Source organism: Conger conger, chromosome 7 (genome assembly GCF_963514075.1).
Source record: "Conger conger chromosome 7, fConCon1.1, whole genome shotgun sequence".
NCBI lineage: Eukaryota > Metazoa > Chordata > Actinopteri > Anguilliformes > Congridae > Conger > Conger conger.
In genome coordinates, this window is record NC_083766.1 from 1,716,107 (window position 1) to 1,737,043 (window position 20,937).

Genomic DNA, 20,937 nt, shown 5'->3' on the forward strand with positions numbered 1-20,937 from the left:
ATCAAATGTCCAAAATGTGCCCTGGAAGCACAATAATGTTCTCTTTGGGCACAAATCACAAATGAGAACATTTTCCAAGCAAAAAGGAAGTTACAAATGAGTTATATGTTCTTGCCAATGTTAAGTAACTAAAAGCTACCACCCCAGTGACAAGCATTTTGACCTTTTTAGGCAATAAAACCTTTTTTTACCTTTAGTGAAAATTGCACAATATGTACAATAGCAAGCATAGCTGTACACAAATCAGCAGTCCCATGACCTCACACACTCTGGAAGAGGATATAGACCGTTGGTTAAGATATTGTGTTATACTGAGGATGTGCAACAGTGCTGCTGAAATTGTACTCCAGATGCAAAACAAAATGGCCACTACAGTCTGCAACCATGAGAATGCGTCGGAGGGCTAATGATGGAGCACGATCTGATTGGTTAAAAAGGTTATAAAATGCAAATCAGAATTGACTACACACAGCTACACATTATTCAGGTCCGGGTAATCAACACATTTTGCGGTTAATCTGGTGAAATACGTCCCCATGTCACCAGAACAAACACGCTGGAAATGAAGGTTTCTTGTGCGCGAGGCACACCTTATCCACCGACCAGAGGAGAATCTGGAGCCGTTGCCATGGAGACCAAGGCTTTGTAATTGTTTGTAATGCGGGAGCCATGTTGAGCAGCTCTGAATATGCCAGGGTTCTGTTAGGCATGATGTCACCAGGCATGATGTCACCGGGCATGATGTCACCGGGTGCCTTTTCACCGTTCCCCTCTTTTTTTCCCTTCCCCCTTTTCTCTCTGTTTCTCTGGATCCCTTCATCACAGCTAAATATGGGGAGCAGCACTGTGTGCTTCTGGGGTGCAGTGGTTTGTGTGTTTGGTGTGTGTGTTTGGGCTGCAGTGGTTCATGTGTTTGGTGTGTGTGTTTGGGCTGCAGTGGTTTGTGTGTTTGGGGTGCAGTGGTTTGTGTGTTTGGTGTGTGTGTTTGGGGTGCAGTGGTTTGTGTGTTTGGGGTGTGTGTTTGGGGTGCAGTGGTTTGTGTGTTTGGTGTGTGTGTTTGGGGTGCAGTGGTTTGTGTGTTTGGTGTGTGTTTGGGGTGCAGTGGCTTGTGTGTTTGGTGTGTGTGTTTGGGGTGCAGTGGTTTGTGTGTTTGGTGTGTGTGTTTGGGGTGCAGTGGTTTTGTGTGTTTGGTGTGTGTGTTTGGGGTGCAGTGGTTTGTGTGTTTGGTGTGTGTGTTTGGGCTGCAGTGGTTTGTGTGTTTGGGGTGTGTGTTTGGGGTGCAGTGGTTTGTGTGTTTGGTGTGTGTGTTTGGGCTGCAGTGGTTTGTGTGTTTGGGGTGCAGTGGTTTGTGTGTTTGGTGTGTGTGTTTGGGGTGCAGTGGTTTGTGTGTTTGGTGTGTGTGTTTGGGCTGCAGTGGTTTGTGTGTTTGGTGTGTGTGTTTGGGCTGCAGTGGTATGTGTGTTTGGTGTGTGTGTTTGGGCTGCAGTGGTTTGTGTGTTTGGTGTGTGTGTTTGGGCTGCAGTGGTTTGTGTGTTTAGGCTGCAGTGCTTTGTGTGTTTGGGCTGCAGTGCTTTGTGCTTTTGTGGGTGTTTGGTAACAGGATATTACTGAGGAGATATCTAGGTCCAAGTAGTTGTGCGATAGTTCTGCCTGTCGGTGATGGGTTTGGGGGGGTGATGTTAAACCACCTCTCTAATGAGTTCTGCTACCCCCAGGCAACACAACACCGCCATTTATCTGTGATTGGCTCACCGTTTGGGGAACATACAGGGTGTGGGATATGAATGGTGGGATAAATCCGGTCGGAACGGTCGCCACTTGAAGTTTTTAATTCAGTCCTCCTTCCATGTGCTAACAGCTTCCCTACATCTGCAGCGTGAGCAGGATTTTCTGAAACGACTCCATGAGCACATTACACAAAGACTATGTCCAGTTTCCCTGGGCCACACTGAGCACGCCAAGGCAGAGGTGCACCAAGGCAGGAGCCAAACACAGCTAATTACATTTCAGTGGACAAACACAATTCTAAGCAGATTTTCTCAACTGAAAGCACGGAAAAACCATTGTTTTTCTCTCCAAACTGAACATGAAAGGCATATTTATTTCCCTGTTTACCTGAAATATTTAACATAGCAACCTTGCTCTGTCATAGAATCAAGTAGTATAAACTATGTAAAAAGCCTGTAGTATAATAGTGTATGTTGTCTGCAGGTAGCCAGTATAACATTGTATCACAACAAACAGTTAATGATGGATTTGCTTAAGGACATTAATAATAATAATACCCAGTGCAATATTCAGGAATGCTGGGTGGACGAGAACCATGTTGTGGGATTTATTCACGGCACAAAATGGTGCGATCAGAACTGCAGAAATGTCTCTTTCAAAAGCAAAAAACTAATTTGCTCACAATTCATTTCCCGGAGCTTTCAGAACACTGCCAGTGGCAGTTCAGAGGAAGCAGATGCAGATACTGTAACATAACGGAAAAAAACACTTAGTGATAAAATTTGCTGGCCACTGGTTTTTATTGCGTTCTCTGCGGTCCGTAGAGGCCACTTACAGCCGCAGCAAGCGCTGAGCTCCTGAAAGATAATGTCATTAGTGGCGTTGGGTTTGTGTGTGATTCCCCAGGAGTCTCTCGTGGCTCCCCTCTCTGGCCACAGTCTTAATTATTAATCTGCTGTTGACTGATATGACCACGTCACAGCCTTCTGATATGACCACGTCACAGTCTCTGATATGACCACGTCACAGTCTCTGATATGACCACGTCAGTCTCTGATATGACCACGTCACAGACTCTGATATGACCACCTGAGAGCCTCTGATATGACCACGTCACAGTCTCTGATATGACCACGTCACAGTCTCTGATATGACCACGTCACAGTCTCTGATATGACCACCTGAGAGCCTCTGATATGACCACGTCACAGTCTCTGATATGACCACGTCACAGTCTCTGATATGACCACGTCACAGCCTTCTGATATGACCACGTCACAGTCTCTGATATGACCACGTCACAGACTCTGATATGACCACGTCACAGACTCTGATATGACCACCTGAGAGCCTCTGTTTTTCCCTGCAAAGAGCCATTTACTTATTCACTGCAACATCATACTATGGGTACACAGACACACACACACACACACACAAGTACACACAATCTCTTGCATACACGAAAACACACCTTCAGCACCATATAACACACCTTCAGCACCATATAACACACCAACATGCTGCAACTGGATAATAGCAGTGGGATGAAACTGCAGCAAGTTCCTCCTTATGTATAACACCGTGTGTGTGTGTATGTGTGTGTGTGTGTGAGTGTGTGTGTGTGTGTGTGCCTGTGTGTGTGTGTGTATCTGTGTGAGTGCATGTGTGTGTGTGTGTGTGTGTGTGTGTGTGTGTATCTGTGTGAGTGCATGTGTGTGTGCGGGCGTGTGTGTGTGTGTGTTTGGGGGTGTATGTGTTCATGTGTGTGTGCATGTGTGTGGGGCCTGTGTGTGTGTGTGTGTATCTGTGTGAGCGCGTTTGTGTGTGTATCTGTGTGTGTGCGTTTGTGTATGAGTGCGTTTGTGTGTGTGTATCTGTGTGTGTATGTGTGTGTGTGTGTGTGTGTGTGTGTGTGCGTGGGCAGTAGTAGTCTTGTCCTTGCCAGAGTGCTACTCTGTGGTGCAATCTAAAAAAAAAAATCTGATTAATAGTGATAGGATATGAATAATAACTGTGGTAATCTGTGATTAATAGTGATAGTATATGAGTAATGACTGTGGTAATATCCCAATAAATAACTCAAGGTTAAAATCTGGCATTTCTGCAGCGTCCACTGTGGCAGCCCCAAGGCCATCTGTCCGCACAGACCGTGAAGCCACCACTCAATCCCCCGAGAACACACACTCACCGAGCACTTTAATAGGAACAGTGCTTTATTACACCTACTTATCCATGCCATTATCTACCAATTGTGTGGCAGCAATGCAATGCATACAATCATGAGATCTAAGTGACTTTGAGCGTGCAATGATTGTTGGTGGCAGACAGGATGATTTGAGTATCTCAGAAACTGCTGATCCCCTGGGATTTTCACGCACACTAGTCTCTAGAGTTTGCAGAGAATGGTGCAAAAAAACAAAAAAGATGTGTGTTCAATGGCTTCCTTAGTGCATGTAAAAGAGATATTTCGGTATCCAGTCCTGATTCTAGGCCCATGATTGCCTTTGGAGTCTGTTATTGGTGTGTGTCAACATGAGCACCGGAGCTGTGCCAGAGACAGTCACAGGAGCCATTGTGAGGCTGAGAGAGAAACAGACATCAGCCAAACAATAGGCTTACCAAAATAAACAGTGTGGAACATCATTAAGAAGAAAGGCAGCACTGGGGAGCCCAGTAAGCACCACGGGACCGGTTGGCTGAGGAGGACCTCTGCAGCTGATGACCAAAGAATTCTCGCAGTGAAGAAAAACCTTCAAACACCCGCCTGACAGATCGGACACAATCTCCAGGAGGCAGGTGTGGACAGAGGCACCACTGCAAGATGCAAACCACTACTTAGCCACAGACACAGGCTGGCCTAAAGGAGCCTGCAGAATTCTGGACAGAGATGTTGTGGACAGATGAAGATTGACTTGTGTTAGAACGATGCAAAATGCAGAGAGTGTAGAAAGAGCAAAGTGTGGAGGCCAAAATAAACCGCCCAAGACATAAAGCACCCCCCCCCCCCTCATCTGCGGAACTTGGTGGTAGGGGTGTTATCGTTGGCATGTAAGGCTGTCACGTGTGCTGGCTCATAGCAGCGGCAGAATGAATTCTGACGTCTTCAGAAGCATCTTCTCTGCTCAGGTTCAACCAAATGCCTCCAAACTCATTGGGTGACGCTTCATCCCACAGCAAGACAATGATCCCAAACATGCACCAGAGCTCTCCTTCTTCTGCTCTCCTTCTTCTTAATGATGGTTCAAACAGTATATTTTTCACTTCACAGTCTTTGAGACGGTATCTGGTCCTTGTGTTGACAAACACCAATAACACAATCAAAAGTCTAGAATAAAGACAGGCTACCGAATGTTCTCTAATAGCTGAACTATGTAAGTGACTGAACACATGTGACTAATCCAAAACATCTGTGAAGCCATTAATCCCAAATATTATGGTATCCTGGAATGGGAGAGTAGGCATAGTAGTTTCTACATGAAACCAAAATTGAAAAATACACTTGAAAAAAAGCTGCGGTTTTAACCACATGTGGATTGTTTCATTAGAAATCTAATGTTGTGGAGTATGAAACAAAATCAAGAAATAATTTATTAGTATAACCCATTTACCATTAATGCCAATGTTCAGCTTCCCTGTTGAATAACTATAACTGTGAATGACTGTGTCATGAGAAAGTAAGTATTATTTCTTAAAAATGGTTAAAATAATTTTGGCTATATAATAATTAAAAAAAACATATTAAAGTAAATAATAACAGTTAGGTATTATGGGCAGTAATTGGATATGGATAGAAAATTGGCAGCACTTTCTGTGCGTCTGTGCGCGCGCATATCTGCGCTTGAGTGTGTCCGTGGTTTAAAGGCTACTCCACACGGAAATGAAAATGAATTCAAGCACAGCGATTCCTCTGCAAAATCATACCAGATATATCTCACCACTCCATTCTGAGGCGAAACAACAGCGGAAGCCAGAGTTAAAAAATAATAAAATAAAGAATCCTGCCACATGAAGTCGTTATGAATCAATACCGCGGGTGTGACATACCGCGTATCCAGGCAACGGCTACTCCGTTCCATTCCGTTAATTAAACTTTCAGTTTGTTTTTTACGGTCTGGACGTGAACAGGATTCTGAGCGCGAGACAATCGCGAGCGCCAGGACACACGGAGCCATCTTTGCGAAAGCGTTCGCATGAAATGAACAACCGATATCTACCACATAACCGAGGTCTTGACAGCTGACCCAATTATTGGTGTTGCAAACAAAACCTTAGAAGATGACTAATTTCGCGTCAGTATCAGTGAGACAGCATCCAAATATACATCTTGCCAGAACAAAAAAATAATTATTATAAAAAAATGAATGTATCAAAATAGGCTGAGGCAACCAGTATTATGAGTGTGAATTCTCCTCAGATCCATAAATGAATGATGAAAAGCACAGTGTGTGGATCGAACGCTGACCACAAGCACACAGCATTCGATGTTACTGACATATGTGCTCCAAAGGCAACCCAGCACACAACAACACACAACGACACACAACCATCTGTCAACCACCACAGCTGCAGAAGAAGTAGTTGCTCAAAGCTGCATTACTTGTAATCTTATTTTCATCAGCTACAGTCCCTAACTCACAGACATATTCTTGTTTTCTGTTAGCAGGGAACCAGTACGTGGAACTGATCATCCTCCATTTTAGGAAATAAAAACACTTTAAAGGGATGCTTCACTTGCTGGCTCTAAAATTATATAATTATATAATTTCAGTTTTTTAGTGTGTCTCCATTGGCCTAGACAGTCGTTGTGTGTTATGAAGGATATTTTAGATATAGTATATATTATTGAGACTTTTCTGAAGACCTTATGTCTTATAATGTTAGATATACTATAGGCCATTGGGGGTTGATAGTCTAATGCCAGAAAGTACATTTAAAGCAGCTCCACAGCCACTTGCAGAGTGATATTGCTGTATGTTTACAGAAGCTTATGGTGGCCTTTTCACAATTATAAACATAATTATCAGCTTTTAGGTCTTTCCTTGAGAATTGTAGACTTGGGTTGAATTCATCAAATAAATTTTTTTATGAATTCAAAATTCAAAAAAAGTTTTTTGAAAGACAACCAGATAAAATACGTTCACAAAACTATCTGGGCCAATCAGAAACATCCACTAAAACTTATAAATGAACAGGAAACCCTAGGAAGTGAACTTCCCCTTTAAAACTAGGACCAGTGGAAATCTAGTGCAAATCCTAATCATGAATAATGAGCCCCTTAGTTTCAGAATCATAATTATATTGCAGTCGCAGTTGCTAATGCTGAATCACAATTAATAAGAAATACATTCAAAAGTGTTCATGTCAGAAGTCAGAGACCAGACAGGGATTTGTTCACTGTCCCCGTTAGCAGTGTGTCTGGAGCCTGGGTTAGCCACGCCCTACGGAAATGAGGGTCAATATAAAAACCCCACAAACAACATGACGACATTAAAATGCACATAATAATTCACTTTCTGCGGTGACACTTAAACCTTTCTGATTAGAGCGATTATATCAGCTGCCGCCTTTCCTCTTACAGAAAGGCAGTTTAATTTGAATAATTATTTTAATTGGAAACTTAAAGGATCCTCTCTGAGCGTCTTCTGCAGAAACAGCTCCACACGGGCACTCCACACGCCGTCTCAGTGAACATGTGCGTGCACACGGCGGAGAATGCTCTATCTATAACTCCGTTTACACTCAGACTCAGGCGTGGTTGGATAAAAATAAGCGTGCGTTATTCTGAACACGGTGATTGTGAGTATGTTCTTGTGTGCTGGGTGTTCAGGACGCCCCAGGCTCCCTGGTGCTCAGGATGCTCCAGGCTCCCTGGTGCTCAGGATGCTCCAGGCTGCCTGGTGCTGGGTGCTGCTTGGCGGCTCGTTCTCGGTCAGATGGGGGGCTGCCTCCGCGGGCTGGGCGCTGATCAGCATCGCCCAAGCCAATAAAATATGGAGCAAGCGTGAGAGAGGGAGCAGTGCTCTGAATACCAGATGAACACGTCAGTGACGAGCCGGCTGATAGGCTGAATACCGGATGAACACGGCAGAAATGAGCCAGCTGATTGGCCGGGTGTCTGAGCCCCATGGCTTTATCGGCCTGTTCACCTGCCAAACCAGCGTTCTAGGCACATGCACACGTACGCTAAAATGGAGAGACCCCCAGTGCATCATGGGGCTGTGTTGCTGAGCAACAGTCCTCGCACACAGGCGTTCGGGGGGAGTTTCGTGGTTTCGTTGTTTTTGCGGCGGTTCTGGTTCTGCTCGACTCTGCAGATTTGCAGTAGCTGTCAGAGCTCCAGTCTGGCCCTGGAGACGGACCGGGCCGCGTGCGGGAGGGGCGTCCGGGCCTTCCTCCCGGGACGGCGGCATTCCCGGCGCCCCACTCCCACACAGCCTGCGGCGTTCCCCGCAGCGCCGGGCCCAGAGACGTGTTGTGGGGGCGCTGTTCCCAGAGCAGAGTTTCGGAAACGGCTTTCCCGGAGTGGCTTTCCCGGAACGGCGTTCCCAGGAGCGGCGTTCCCAGGAGCGGCGTTCCCAGGAGCGGCGTTCCTTGGTTAGCGGTCCCCCCGGTCGCCGCTGCTGCTGCTGGGGCAGGCAGGCAGGCCTGCATTCAGCACTTTCTGGCGGTTACTGACAGTCAGCTTCCGCATGAAGCCCAATTAAAACGCAGCGCTCTGGGCCCGGGAGCGTCAGCAGATGTGTCAGGAAAGGGCCGCCTGACTGATGACGAAATTATCAGGATGTGATTGGCCAGCAGTTTGGGCCCGGCACCACCGAGGACCCCCAGAATCCTGACCAACTACTTTCCCCTCTGCTGCCTCTAGACCGTGACTACTGTCCCCTCTGCTGCCTGTACACCGTGACTACTGTCCCCTCTGCTGCCTGTACACTGTGACTACTTTCCCCTCTGCTGCCTCTACACTGTGACTACTTTCCCCTCTGCTGCCTGTACACCATGACTCAAACACGAGGGAGAGAGGGCCAAACTCCCGTGTTTTAGTCACAGTTACAGATTCAGCATTGAAACAAAGATCAGCTGAATCTCTGTGTTTTAGTCAGTTATAGATTCAGCATTCAAACAGAGATCCAATAAATCCCGGTGTATTAGTCACAGTGACAGCTTCAGCACTGGAACAAGGATCAGCTAAATCCACGTGTTTTAGTCACAGTTACAGATTCAGCATTCAAGCAAAGATCAGCTGAATCCATGTGTTTTAGTCAGCTACAGATTCAGTAATGGAACACACAGATCAGCTGAAAGATCAGCTCTAGTGAATCAAGTATGCTGAAAATATGTGTGAGCTCACTACTGTACAGTGGACCAATTCATAAAGGTAGATTAATGTATAAATAAGTAATGTAAAAAAATAGATAGATGTTACCAAAAGAGAAAAGGAGAAGAACAATTTAGACCAAATGAATCCCCTCCTTTTGAGGTGGGGGGTCGGCTGCTTTCAACACGACAGCGGATAGCTCTGGAAGAAATATAATATTTAAAGGTAGCGGTTTTTAAATAAATAAATACCGTCGTGGACGGAAAGTGCGTTCGGGGTGTAGGTGCATGAGCAGCCTGCGTGAGGCTGGATACGCGGGCGGGTCGCCATGGAAACGCCTCTGATCAGAAAGCACGTTAAACTGGATGCACCCAGAGACAGGCTGGAGCTTACTGACTCATTGGGTGTTTCCTGTATCCCGCACGCCACCAGTCTCTGCATAAAAACCTATCATAATAACTCGCTATTTAAGCTGAGGCCTTTATCCAAAATGACTTACAATTGATTAGACTAAGCAATGTGGAGTTAAGGGCCTTGCTCAGGGGCCCAACAGCTGCACCGATCTTATCGTGGCTACACCGGGGCTTGAACCGCCGACCTTTCGAGTCCCGGTCAAGCACCTTAGCCACAGGTCATCTATGAACAACATCCAACTCCAAACTGTGTTTATTTGGGGGATATCACCATATTATAATTATTTAACCAGATTATTTATCATATTTCCTGAATTATGTGTACCCTAAAAAAATAAACATTCTCTCCTGTTCTGGGAGGCCCCCATGGTACATCAATAAACATCAAACATCAGGTGGATATTTTAGAGGCCTGAGCTTTGACCTGTCTGTTTCCTACCTCTGTCCTCTGACTGTGTGGGATTTGAGAATGACAGACATCAGACCAATGGACCAATGCAGTCTCATCACCTAACAAGCTGAGACCAAGAGGGCTGATTAAAATCTCCTGTGCTAACTGGAACACAAACCCTTCTATGGGATGCTACAATCGCCTTACCTTTGAGCATAGTACTCAATATTCAGTCATTATTACGCTAGTGAAATATCCAGATTCATAAATATAGAAATTGGCATACACACATACACATGTAAGCACATAAACATATATTGGGCTGGTTTCACAGACACAGATTAAGTTTAGTCCGGGACTAAATTGAGTCTTACATTGAGAATCCCCATTGAAAATATAATATAATCTCAAACTTGGTTTACTCTACGTCTGTGAGTCTGGCCCACTTTATCCTGGTTACTGCTGTATGCTGCACAAGTGAGAATTATAATGATAATTTAGAGTCGGATACACTTCTCAATCATGGTTATTTCAGGACGAGACATGCCCTTAACTTTGCATGATTTATTGGCTTGTACTAATATCCTGCTGAGTGTCAGCCACCTCTGTATCCTATTTTTAAACGTCGTTTCATCACCAGTCACAACTGAAGTCAGCAGATTTCAACGGAAAGCATCCTATCCCAGAATGCACAGCTGTAACGCAGACGTCGACGCCAGCTCCCGCTTCATATGCAGACCTCCGCGTCGATGAGGTTGTAAAACACGCTTCCTTTGCGCGTGTAGCTCACGGACGAACATCGCGACACCTCCGGAAACAGAGCGGCGCTCACAGCCGTGCAGTTCATCAGCAGGCCAACGCCTTCATCATCATCATCACACTCCTCCTAAACGGAGCTTCAGCGGGACGCGCGTACTTTCGCGGGACTTTGTCCGGCACACATACTTACTTCATCGTGACACGCGGACTTTATCGGGACACACATACTCAATCGTGACTAACGTACTTTATCGGGACACACATACCTCCGAAATCCGGCCTCAGGCGGATGTCATACCCCTGTAGCAGTTTGTCCACGGTCTTTTTGGCCACAGATATTCCGGTGTTTCCGGAGGTGCTGTTGGGGAGGGGAAAGGGGATATAAATATATAAATTATTATTAAATTCAAACTAAACAGCATACAATAAATAAACAAAACATATTATTGGACGACATTTCTAAATCGTTCCATTCCAATAGCAGCGGAATCATCACTGGGCAATTAAGTTTAGTTTCTTTTAATACACATACCACGACGCCAGATATTGAACATGTGGGACTGGTATTGCAATAGAAACCATTACTGTATAGGCTACTCAAGAAATGTAAATGATACAGTGAACGCACACTTTGAATAATACATTTATCGCATGTTTGTTTCTCGCTTTAAAATGTCGGGTTGTTGGTGTCCATGTCAGGATCGCCTGTGTAATGGAAATACACATATATTAAATGTCCCCAAATCTCACCAATGTTCGCAAGGAATAAATAACGGAATACATCTTAACCGCCCCCCATATTTTAGTCTATTTCAGTGAATTTGTGATTAGCCTTTTGTGTAACACACTGTGCTGAAATACTCTCTGTGATCTCGTAGCCTAGCGATGATATAGCATAGCTACACTGTTACTGCAACGCTATGACAGCATTACATATTGAATGGCATAACGGTCTGCTATGTTTGTGCGATCCTCTGGAGCATTATTCGGGCTTTGTTCACATAAAGTTGACATAGCTCGAAGAGAGGGAAAATATAGGCACAAGTCGCTCATTTTTATCGACTGTCATGCCTTCTGCAATGGAATCGGAATACCAAACATCAAAATGGAAGACATTTTTAGTTTAGGGCCACCACCGGTACATCATTGGAAGGATCTGGTTATTGTTTTCTGGATGCAATGATACATCCTGGAATGAGATATTGTGCCACCAGTGTTATAGCCCGTGGCCCACCCGCTGATGTTCCCATTCAGATGTTCACAGTAAATGGTAAAAGGTTTTGGGAATATCATCTTTTTTCGCTGGTTAATTTATGTTCTGTTCGTTCTGCGTTCACAGGTGCCATTGGACATACGCAACATTGGATATGATTCTATTGCATCTTCAGAAAGATATGAGAAGCACTCCGTCAACAGAGATTATACAAGCATGACATGGATTGTGTAGCATTTTAATTGACATGCTACCTCATTGTTTTTCTGTAGATCAACGATGCCATTCCCAACCGGCGACAGTGGTCAATTTACTGTGAATTTATACCAAAATGAAAACGAGTGGCGAGGCGGTTGATAAAACGGCAACAATAATATGAGTGGGGTTTCACTCAAACAATCATCTGAAATAAATTTGAAATAATTTTCGATTGCGGAACATTCGAAACGCAGACTGGCACGGAGGATTCATGTCATGTCTCGCACCTCTATCTTAATCACGCGCCAAGTAATAGCCACAGCCATATAATGACTAATTAAAATGTTTCCAATTCACTGTGTGATGCTCATGATACAACAGCGCCTTTTCAATTAATAGCCTCTGTACATCCTAATAGTACGAGCTTTTGGATTTTTTGATGGAAGTGTATGCATTTTATTAAGCAGCACACGCACGCACGTACACTCACATGCGCACACACATACAATCACATTGAGTGGTACTCTCATATTTAAAAAAAAATACATATGTGGATACGGTCATGTTGTGTACGTGTATCTTTACATATTTAACACGTCCATGTTTTTTTGGTGACATTTGAACAGTCATATGCGGCGGCTGCCTGGATCTTGGTTATTTTATTGAAATATAGTCTCGTCATCTGTTCTTACCTCTGAGCGAAGCAGACGAAGGACAAAGCCACCAAAGCAGACACAATTCCACATAATTTATCTTCTTGAAGACCCAACATTTCCACAAATCCGTGTGTACAGTCTCAGTAATCCAACCGCCTGCGATCCCAAAATAAAAGCCGTTGGAGAACTAAAATGAAATAAACAACCAAACCACAAGCCGGCGTATGACAGTCGGCAAATATACATATATAAATGTTTTTAGAAAAATATATATGTATGAAGCTCGTAATTTGTCCCGACTGCTTCCCAACTAAGGGAAGCCGTGCAGGTCACTGACTCCCTCCACGAGCACCAGGAGATCAGACATCTTGCTCAAAATAATACGACTTCTAGAAGTGCCAGTAAGTTCAACAAATACAAAAATACAAAAAAAAAGGTCGAAAAAAAAATAAAAGGAAGACAAAAAAAATAAAAACGAAACCGCGTCTTCTCGGGCTATACTGGCTGCTGCAATTTCCCGGTCCAAATCGGCAAGAGAGTCATGGCTGCGTAGAGTCTCCGGCGGGGGATCGGTCCTCAATGTGTGTTGTGTTTAAGGATTTTTTTCAGATGTAAACGTTAGGGGATTGGGGGGGAGGGGGTGCGGTGGGCAAAAAAAAAGAAATCTGCATTCCCTTGTTATTGCTGATTATGATGTAGATTTGCGCCTCTCAACGCAAAGTCAACTAAGAGAAAAAATTGCACATTGCAACAAAAAAAAAAGAAAAAAAGAAAAAAAAAAAGAAAAAATGCAACGGACAATTTCAGAGGCAGACGTCAGAGCAGGTTATATTAACCCTTTGGCCAAAACATGAAACCAAAAACGTATAGCCCACCATAAATCGGTCAGTTTATATATCACAGTTGCATTACAGTTGATATCCAAGATTCCAACTGAACGGAGCCTAGCGTTTCTCAGTCCCTCAACGCCTTATTTCTCCATTGAAGTTCCATTGTCGCCGATATGCAACGGTGCACAAATAATGACTCAATACGTTTAAAATAAGACCTCTAAGAAAATAAAATAGATGGAAATGATACTCCTACCAAACAACATTTGGATTAAAAACAATAAAACAACACTTTTGTTGAAATGCGTTGAATAAAAATGCTAATGTTGATTAAAAAAATCTGAAAGCTAACGAAGGAGAAAGCGGCACCCTCTCCACACGCTGAATCGCGAAGGAATGGAGAGAAAAGACGAGTCAATTCCCTCTGCAACCGATTAGAATGCCGTGAATGTATTCCGCTGCATTTTTATGCATTTCTGCCACGTTGTGACCATCTCAGATATCACTGGATACAGCACCCCAAGCCGTGTGTGTGTGTGTCTGTGTGTGTGCGTGTGTGTCTAGTGTCTATATATATATATATATATATATATATATATATATATATATATATATATATATATATATATATATATATGCCTATAGTGAAGGAGCACACATAAATACTATGTCACATAGCCTACATGTTTGCTGGAACACACCTAAACATCGTTTATAAATGTGTTTCCAATATATGTGCGTCTGTACTTTATGTATGTTAATAATTCGGCATTGCACTGAATTTCGTTCTATTTACATGATGATATGCGCAAACTAAAAAAAAACCCCGACAGATAAAAGATGTTTTTATATAGAAGATGGGGATTTCAGCAGGGATCTATGTGCTGCCTAGTTGCTTAGCAACCCCGTGGGCAGTGATGCAGAGCGCAGTTTCGAGGCCTAAGTGCGAAGACGCATTTAAAGGAGAAAAGGCGCCTGCCTTACTTGCATGGGGCAGCAGGGTAGCCCGTAGTCTGGAATATATTGCATATATTACATGACAATAATTTACAAACAGCTTTCACAGCGTAGCTGAACCGCAGACGCATTGGCACACACACGCATACAAACACATTCACTGTTAGATGAACACGCGGAACAATAGGCACATGTAAATCAGGGGCGATGCTAATACCTCTGCCGATCTGTGCTAATAGGTAATAATAATACTGCTACTGACAGCAATTGTTACTATCGGTGTAATGATATAATGTTGATGATAAGACAGGCTTTGAATTCCTTCAGAATTTACGGAGTCAAAGCCTGCTGGCGTTAAGATGAACTCTTCAGACGAATCAGAACCATGGACAGCTCCCATGGGAGACTAATATGGCCGAGGCTAGTTCTCTCAGCTCAAATTTTTTTAAATCTGAAACTAATGACGCCCAATTAATTCAATAAAACCATGGTGGAAAGTGTCAAAACGTACTTGAGTTTGTGTACAAATATTCTGGTGCTGAAGACGGCCATTTGTATTTTACTCGTGTGAACTGCGGGTCTGACCAGGCCATCTTGTAGACTGCCATTCTACTTGAATGCCATCTTGATCATCACTAATAGTCTCAATGAGCACCCTTTGCTGGTCATACATTTTCAGAACGGCTTATAAAATAAATAAAAAGAGTAAACAATAGTAAACAGGATTGTTTACTTTTCCAACAACCAGTCATATTATGAGCTGTTTATAGATCCGGTCCCTCCTGGCAGTGATGCCAGAGTTCTGGTCTCCTCAGCCCCTGCAAAGGCAGTTTTCCTCCAAATCACATCAGTTTTAGCATACAGGTAACCAGCTGAGGGAGGTTTAGCATACAGGTAACCCGCTCAGGGAGTTTTAGCATACAGGTAGCCAGCTCAGGCAGGTTTACCATACAGGTAGCTCAGAGTGTTTCAGCATACAGGCAGCCAGCGCAGGGAGTTTTAGCATACAGGTAACCAGCTCAGGGAGGTTTAGCATACAGGTAATCAGTGCAGGGAGGTTTAGCACACAGGTAACCAGCTCAGGGAGGTTTAGCATACAGGTAATCAGCGCAGGGAGGTTTAGCACACAGGTAACCAGCTCAGGGAGGTTTAGCATACAGGTAATCAGCGCAGGGAGGTTTAGCACACAGGTAACCAGCTCAGGGAGGTTTAGCATACAGGTAATCAGCGCAGGGAGGTTTAGCACACAGGTAACCAGCTCAGGGAGGTTTAGCATACAGGTAGCAGCGCAGGGAGTTTTAGCATACAGGTGGCTAGCGCAGGGAATTTTAGCATACAGGTAGCAGCGCAGGGAGTTTTAGCACATAGGTGGCTAGCGCAGGATGTTTCAGCATACAGGTAGCAGCGCAGGGAGTTTTAGCACATAGGTGGCTAGCGCAGGATGTTTCAGCATACAGGTGGCTAGCGCAGGGAGTTTTAGCATACAGGTGGCTAGCGCAGAGAGTTTTAGCATACAGGTGGCTAGCGCAGAGAGTTTTAGCATACAGGTGGCTAGCGCAGAGAGTTTTAGCATACAGGTGGCTAGCGCAGAGAGTTTTAGCATACAGGTGGCTAGCGCAGGGAGTTTTAGCATACAGGTGGCTAGCGCAGAGAGTTTTAGCATACAGGTGGCTAGCGCAGAGAGTTTTAGCATACAGGTAGCAGCGCAGGATGTTTCAGCATACAGGTAGCAGCGCAGGATGTTTCAGCATACAGGTGGCTAGCGCAGGATGTTTCAGCATACAGGTGGCTAGCGCAGAGAGTTTTAGCACACAGGTAGCAGCGCAGGGAGTTTTAGCACACAGGTGGCTAGCACAGGGAGTTTTAGCACATAGGTAGCCAGCTCAGGGTGGGCGCCAGGTGCTGCAGATTCCCCCGCTACTGGCTCTGGTGACTGAGTGACACAGTGAAAAACATTTTAAGTGTCATGCATCGCCATGGCAACGCCAGCTAAAGATGGAGACAGGTTGCCGTGGCGCTGGGGTTGGCAGACTGCGCATGCTGCATCCTGTCGGCGTGGTGCACAGGAAGTGCTCGCGTGGACCTCCTTTCATCGATTATCTTTCTCCCTACGCAAAGAAGATCAGACAGAGACCGATTTTGTGATGTCGCAGCCCAGCGATAAGATGTTTCAGGACATCACATCACATTGTGTGTGTGTGTGTGTGTGTGCCTGTGTGTTTCTGTCTGTGTGTGTGTGTGTATATGTGTACTTGTGTTTCTATGTGTGTGTGTGTGCATGTGTGTGTGTGTGTTTCTGTGCGTGTGAATGGTGAATATATCAGCTCAGTAAATGTGACAAAAATGCAAAATCAGCAGAATGGGATCATAAAATGATAAGCTGTTGATTGATTGACACGCTGACGCTGGACACAGGGCACACTCTCAGCTGATGATAAAGTGACCATTTGCAGGAAAAAGTGGCAAAGCAGCTAATCTATATCAGTGAACTCTGCATTGTCAGAAGCGTCAATAGCTGGCTGTGATCTTAATCTGCACGGGGACATTATGGCTCTTCATTCACCCTCACCCTCACCCTCACCCTCAGCCTCAGCCTCACCCTCACCCTCACCCTCACCCTCACCCTCATCCTCACCCTCACGCTCACCCTCACCCTAACCCTCATCCTCACCCTCACCCTCACCCTCACCCTCATCCTCACCCTCACCCTCACCCTCACCCTCACCCTCATCCTCACCCTCACCCTCACCCTCACCCTCACCCTCATCCTCACCCTCACCCTCACCCTCAACCTCACCCTCACCCTCACCCTCACCCTCACCCAAGTACCCTCTGATCTGCACAGCCGTCATTCCACCTGCATCACTCTCACTCATTATCTGGAATATTTCACTTTGCTCATCTTATTTACGATACGTTCAGATCTGCACATTCATTATCTGAAATGCATTACTGTTACTCATTATCTGAAATGCTAACTTCACCTACCTTTGCAGTTCACTATTAGATACTTTATTGTTTTAAAATAAGAGAGGAATGCAATATTTACATTAAACATATACTCTATGTTATGCTACAAATAGCATCTGGGGCTTTCTCTGTGGATATGAGATGGGCAGAGATGGGCAGAGATGAGCAGAGATGAGCAGAGATGAGCAGAGACAGGCAGAGATGAGCAGAGATGGGCAGAGATGGGCAGAGACGGGCAGAGATGGGCAGAGATGAGCAGAGATGAGCAGAGATGAGCAGAGATGGGCAGAGATGAGCAGAGATGGGCAGAGATGAGCAGAGATGGGCAGAGACGGGCAGAGATGGGCAGAGATGAGCAGAGATGAGCAGAGATGAGCAGAGATGGGCAGAGATGAGCAGAGATGGGCAGAGATGAGCAGAGATGGGCAGAGACGGGCAGAGACGGGCAGAGACGAGCAGAGATGAGCAGAGATGGGCAGAGATGAGCAGAGATGGGCAGAGATGGGCAGAGATGAGCAGAGATGGGCAGAGATGAGCAGAGATGAGCAGAGATGAGCAGAGACGGGCAGAGATGGGCAGAGATGAGCAGAGATGAGCAGAGATGGGCAGAGACATGCAGAGACGGGCAGAGATGAGCAGAGATGAGCAGAGACAGGCAGAGACGGGCAGAGATGAGCAGAGATGGGCAGAGATGGGCAGAGATGGGCAGAGATCAGCAGAGATGGGCAGAGATGGAGCTGCAGCATGCATTGACTGAGCTCACACTTCTGTTCTAAATGGTAAATGGTTGGCATTTATATAGCGCCTTTATCCAAAGCGCTGTACAATTGATGCTTCTCATTCACCCATTCATACACACACTCACACACCAACGGCAATTGGCTGCCATGCAAGGCACCGACCAGCTCGTCAGGAGCATTTGGGGGTTAGGCGTCTTGCTCAGGGACACTTCGACACAGCCCGGGATTGAACCGGCAACCCTGCGACTGCCAGACGACTGCTCTTACTGCCTGAGCCAATGAGACGACAGCTCTTACTGTCTGAGCCAATGAGACGACTGCTCTTACTGCCTGAGCCAATGAGACGACTGCTCTTACTGCCTGAGCCAATGAGACGACTGCTCTTACTGCCTGAGCCAATGAGACGACTGCTCTTACTGCCTGAGCCAATGAGACGACTGCTCTTACTGCCTGAGCCAATGAGATGCCTGCTCTTACTGTCTGAGCCAATGAGACGACTGCTCTTACTGCCTGAGCCAATGAGACGACTGCTCTTACTGCCTGAGCCAATGAGACGACTGCTCTTACTGCCTGAGCCAATGAGACGACTGCTCTTACTGCCTGAGCCAATGAGACGACTGCTCTTACTGCCTGAGCCAATGAGACGACTGCTCTTACTGCCTGAGCCAATGAGACGACTGCTCTTACTGCCTGAGCCAATGAGACGACTGCTCTTACTGCCTGAGCCAATGAGACGACTGTTCTTACTGCCTGAGCCAATGAGACGACTGCTCTTACTGCCTGAGCCAATGAGACGACTGCTCTTACTGCCTGAGCCAATGAGACGACTGCTCTTACTGCCTGAGCCATGTCGCCCCCATGTTCTCTGCTGAAGGCCTGAGCCCATCCTCTGGGCAGCACTGTGACTTCTACACGGCAAAGAACTCCTGATGACAGAGAGCCTTTGATGACAGAATTACACTTGATGACAAGCTCTTCATTACTAAGGACATAATAGCTTTGACCGCCAGCCGACATATTGTTCCACAGCACCATAATAGTCTGCTTGACCCGGCTTAGCACAGGTCTGTGCACTTGGACCACTGCAGCGCCCTGTTGGTCAGTTTCCCTGTGAGCTGAAATCGGCCATTTGCGTGTTCCTCAGACCAGAACATACCCCCCTCTCCCTCCCTCTACAAACTGAGCTCCACCCCTTCCAGTGCTCCCATGGGGCTCTGTGGCTGAGTTATTGATTGATTGATTGATTGATTGATTGAGCCATATGTCGCCAGAACCAGGGCAGGAATTTCACCTGCGGCCACGACGGCCGTGGTCGTTGCCCCTCTCTTTGGCCGTGATGCCACTTTAAAAATGTCACGCCCTGCGGCCACGGTGGCCTTACTGCCCCGCCCACACCGTCTTCACCGATTTTGCAGTTTTCGCCTCCGTCACTTCCCGGTCAAAAACTCCAAGCGAAGTGGTTCTGTTGAGATTATAAATTATTTTTATTGGTCAATCAACTGAAGCCATATGAGCCAAATGATCTGCGACGGTGTTTTGCTTTGCGCGAGTCCTATACGCACGACACTGAAACTGGATCCCTGACCGGACTCCAGAGGGAAAAGTGACAGTGATGGAGAACAAAGCCAAGTGATTTGAGTTTAGAAAGTTTGATAAATTAACACCGAATGTATAACATTAACATATGCAACTCACGACAGGCATAGCTCATATGTTGCGATGACTTGGTTCACCCGGTTCGTTGCCGAGTGTAATATGGCGGAGTCACGTTAACGCTTGTAGTTGCTATGTTTCATTACTACAACTAGTTAACGTAACTTTCTCTTATTTAACAGTAATGTTCCCCACATGAATATGTACATGTGTGCAGTAGCGATCTAGCTAGACAATTGAATTGAAATTCTTGTGTCAATACTAATTATTCATTAAAGTTAATCTATTTTGTAAGTCTAATGTTTAGTTAGCTACAAAATGGGGGCGACTATGTATAAAAGGGCTGTAATTCCTGCACGGTTCACCCAGTATGCCCTCAAAAAATTGGCCCCACCAAAGGCCAAGTGGCCTTGGCCAGAACCCAAAAAAATCACATACAACTGATTAATTTTTAGAGAGCAGGAGAATATAGGGGGAAGCTAGATCTGAGAGAGAGTGAAAGAGAGAGCGAGAGAGAGAGAGAGAGTAATTTTTATTGAAATGGAATTACTATTTGATTAAGAGAATATCTTGCAGTAAACAATTCCAGTTGTGTACTCGAGACTTGCTTAACTAGCTATCCAGTTGTCATTTTATCATCTAGGTAGCTAGCAAGACAAACATATTTTGACAAATATTCTTTGAAAATGTAGCAGGTTTCTTTGCAAGCCCAAAGCGTCAAACATACCGCAGCACAAGCTAATTAATGTGCCAATAAGAGTATTTCAACACACTAATGTACACATGTTCCAAAAATACAAATTGAAGAGCAAGAACTCCCCCCAAAAAAACAATGATGTCAGTAATAGGTAACTTCAACGCCTGAAACCGCCGCTCTGCCATCACACCTCTGCACTCCGGCCCAAATTAATTTAACCTTCACGGCCGGGGCGTGAAGCTCTTGGCGCCCGTTACATCACAGAGATCCTCCGCGTTCCTGTCAGAGGCCAGCAGGACCCCGCAGGTTCTGGGGGAGGGGAGGCGGGGCTGGGCGTGCTCATATCCAACTACAGTTTCAAGAATTTAAACAATAGTGGCGATTATATTGGTGTTCATTTTAAAAGTTGAGATAAAA

At 45.3% G+C, this 20,937-nt stretch overlaps 2 protein-coding genes across 3 annotated transcripts in view; one reads left to right on the forward strand and one right to left on the reverse strand.

Moving 5' to 3' along the window:
• gabrb4 (gamma-aminobutyric acid type A receptor subunit beta4) overlaps positions 1 to 12,843 on the reverse strand; it is a 71,602-nt gene extending 58,759 nt beyond the window's left edge. For both annotated transcript variants that reach the window (XM_061248022.1, XM_061248020.1), the window contains exons 1-2: positions 12,710 to 12,843; positions 10,873 to 10,964 (exon numbers count right to left, since the gene is read on the reverse strand). In XM_061248022.1, the coding sequence (XP_061104006.1) occupies positions 10,873 to 10,964; positions 12,710 to 12,789 (172 nt within the window). In that variant the 5' untranslated portion in view covers positions 12,790 to 12,843. The remainder of the gene's footprint in view (positions 1 to 10,872; positions 10,965 to 12,709) is intronic.
• Positions 12,844 to 16,455: 3,612 nt separating this feature from the next.
• LOC133132461 (hormone receptor 4-like) overlaps positions 16,456 to 20,937 on the forward strand; it is a gene marked incomplete at its 3' end in the record, with an annotated part of 42,414 nt that continues 37,932 nt past the window's right edge. The window contains exons 1-2 of the mRNA XM_061247915.1: positions 16,456 to 16,537; positions 19,052 to 19,071. Coding sequence (XP_061103899.1) covers positions 16,456 to 16,537; positions 19,052 to 19,071 — 102 coding nt within the window. The remainder of the gene's footprint in view (positions 16,538 to 19,051; positions 19,072 to 20,937) is intronic.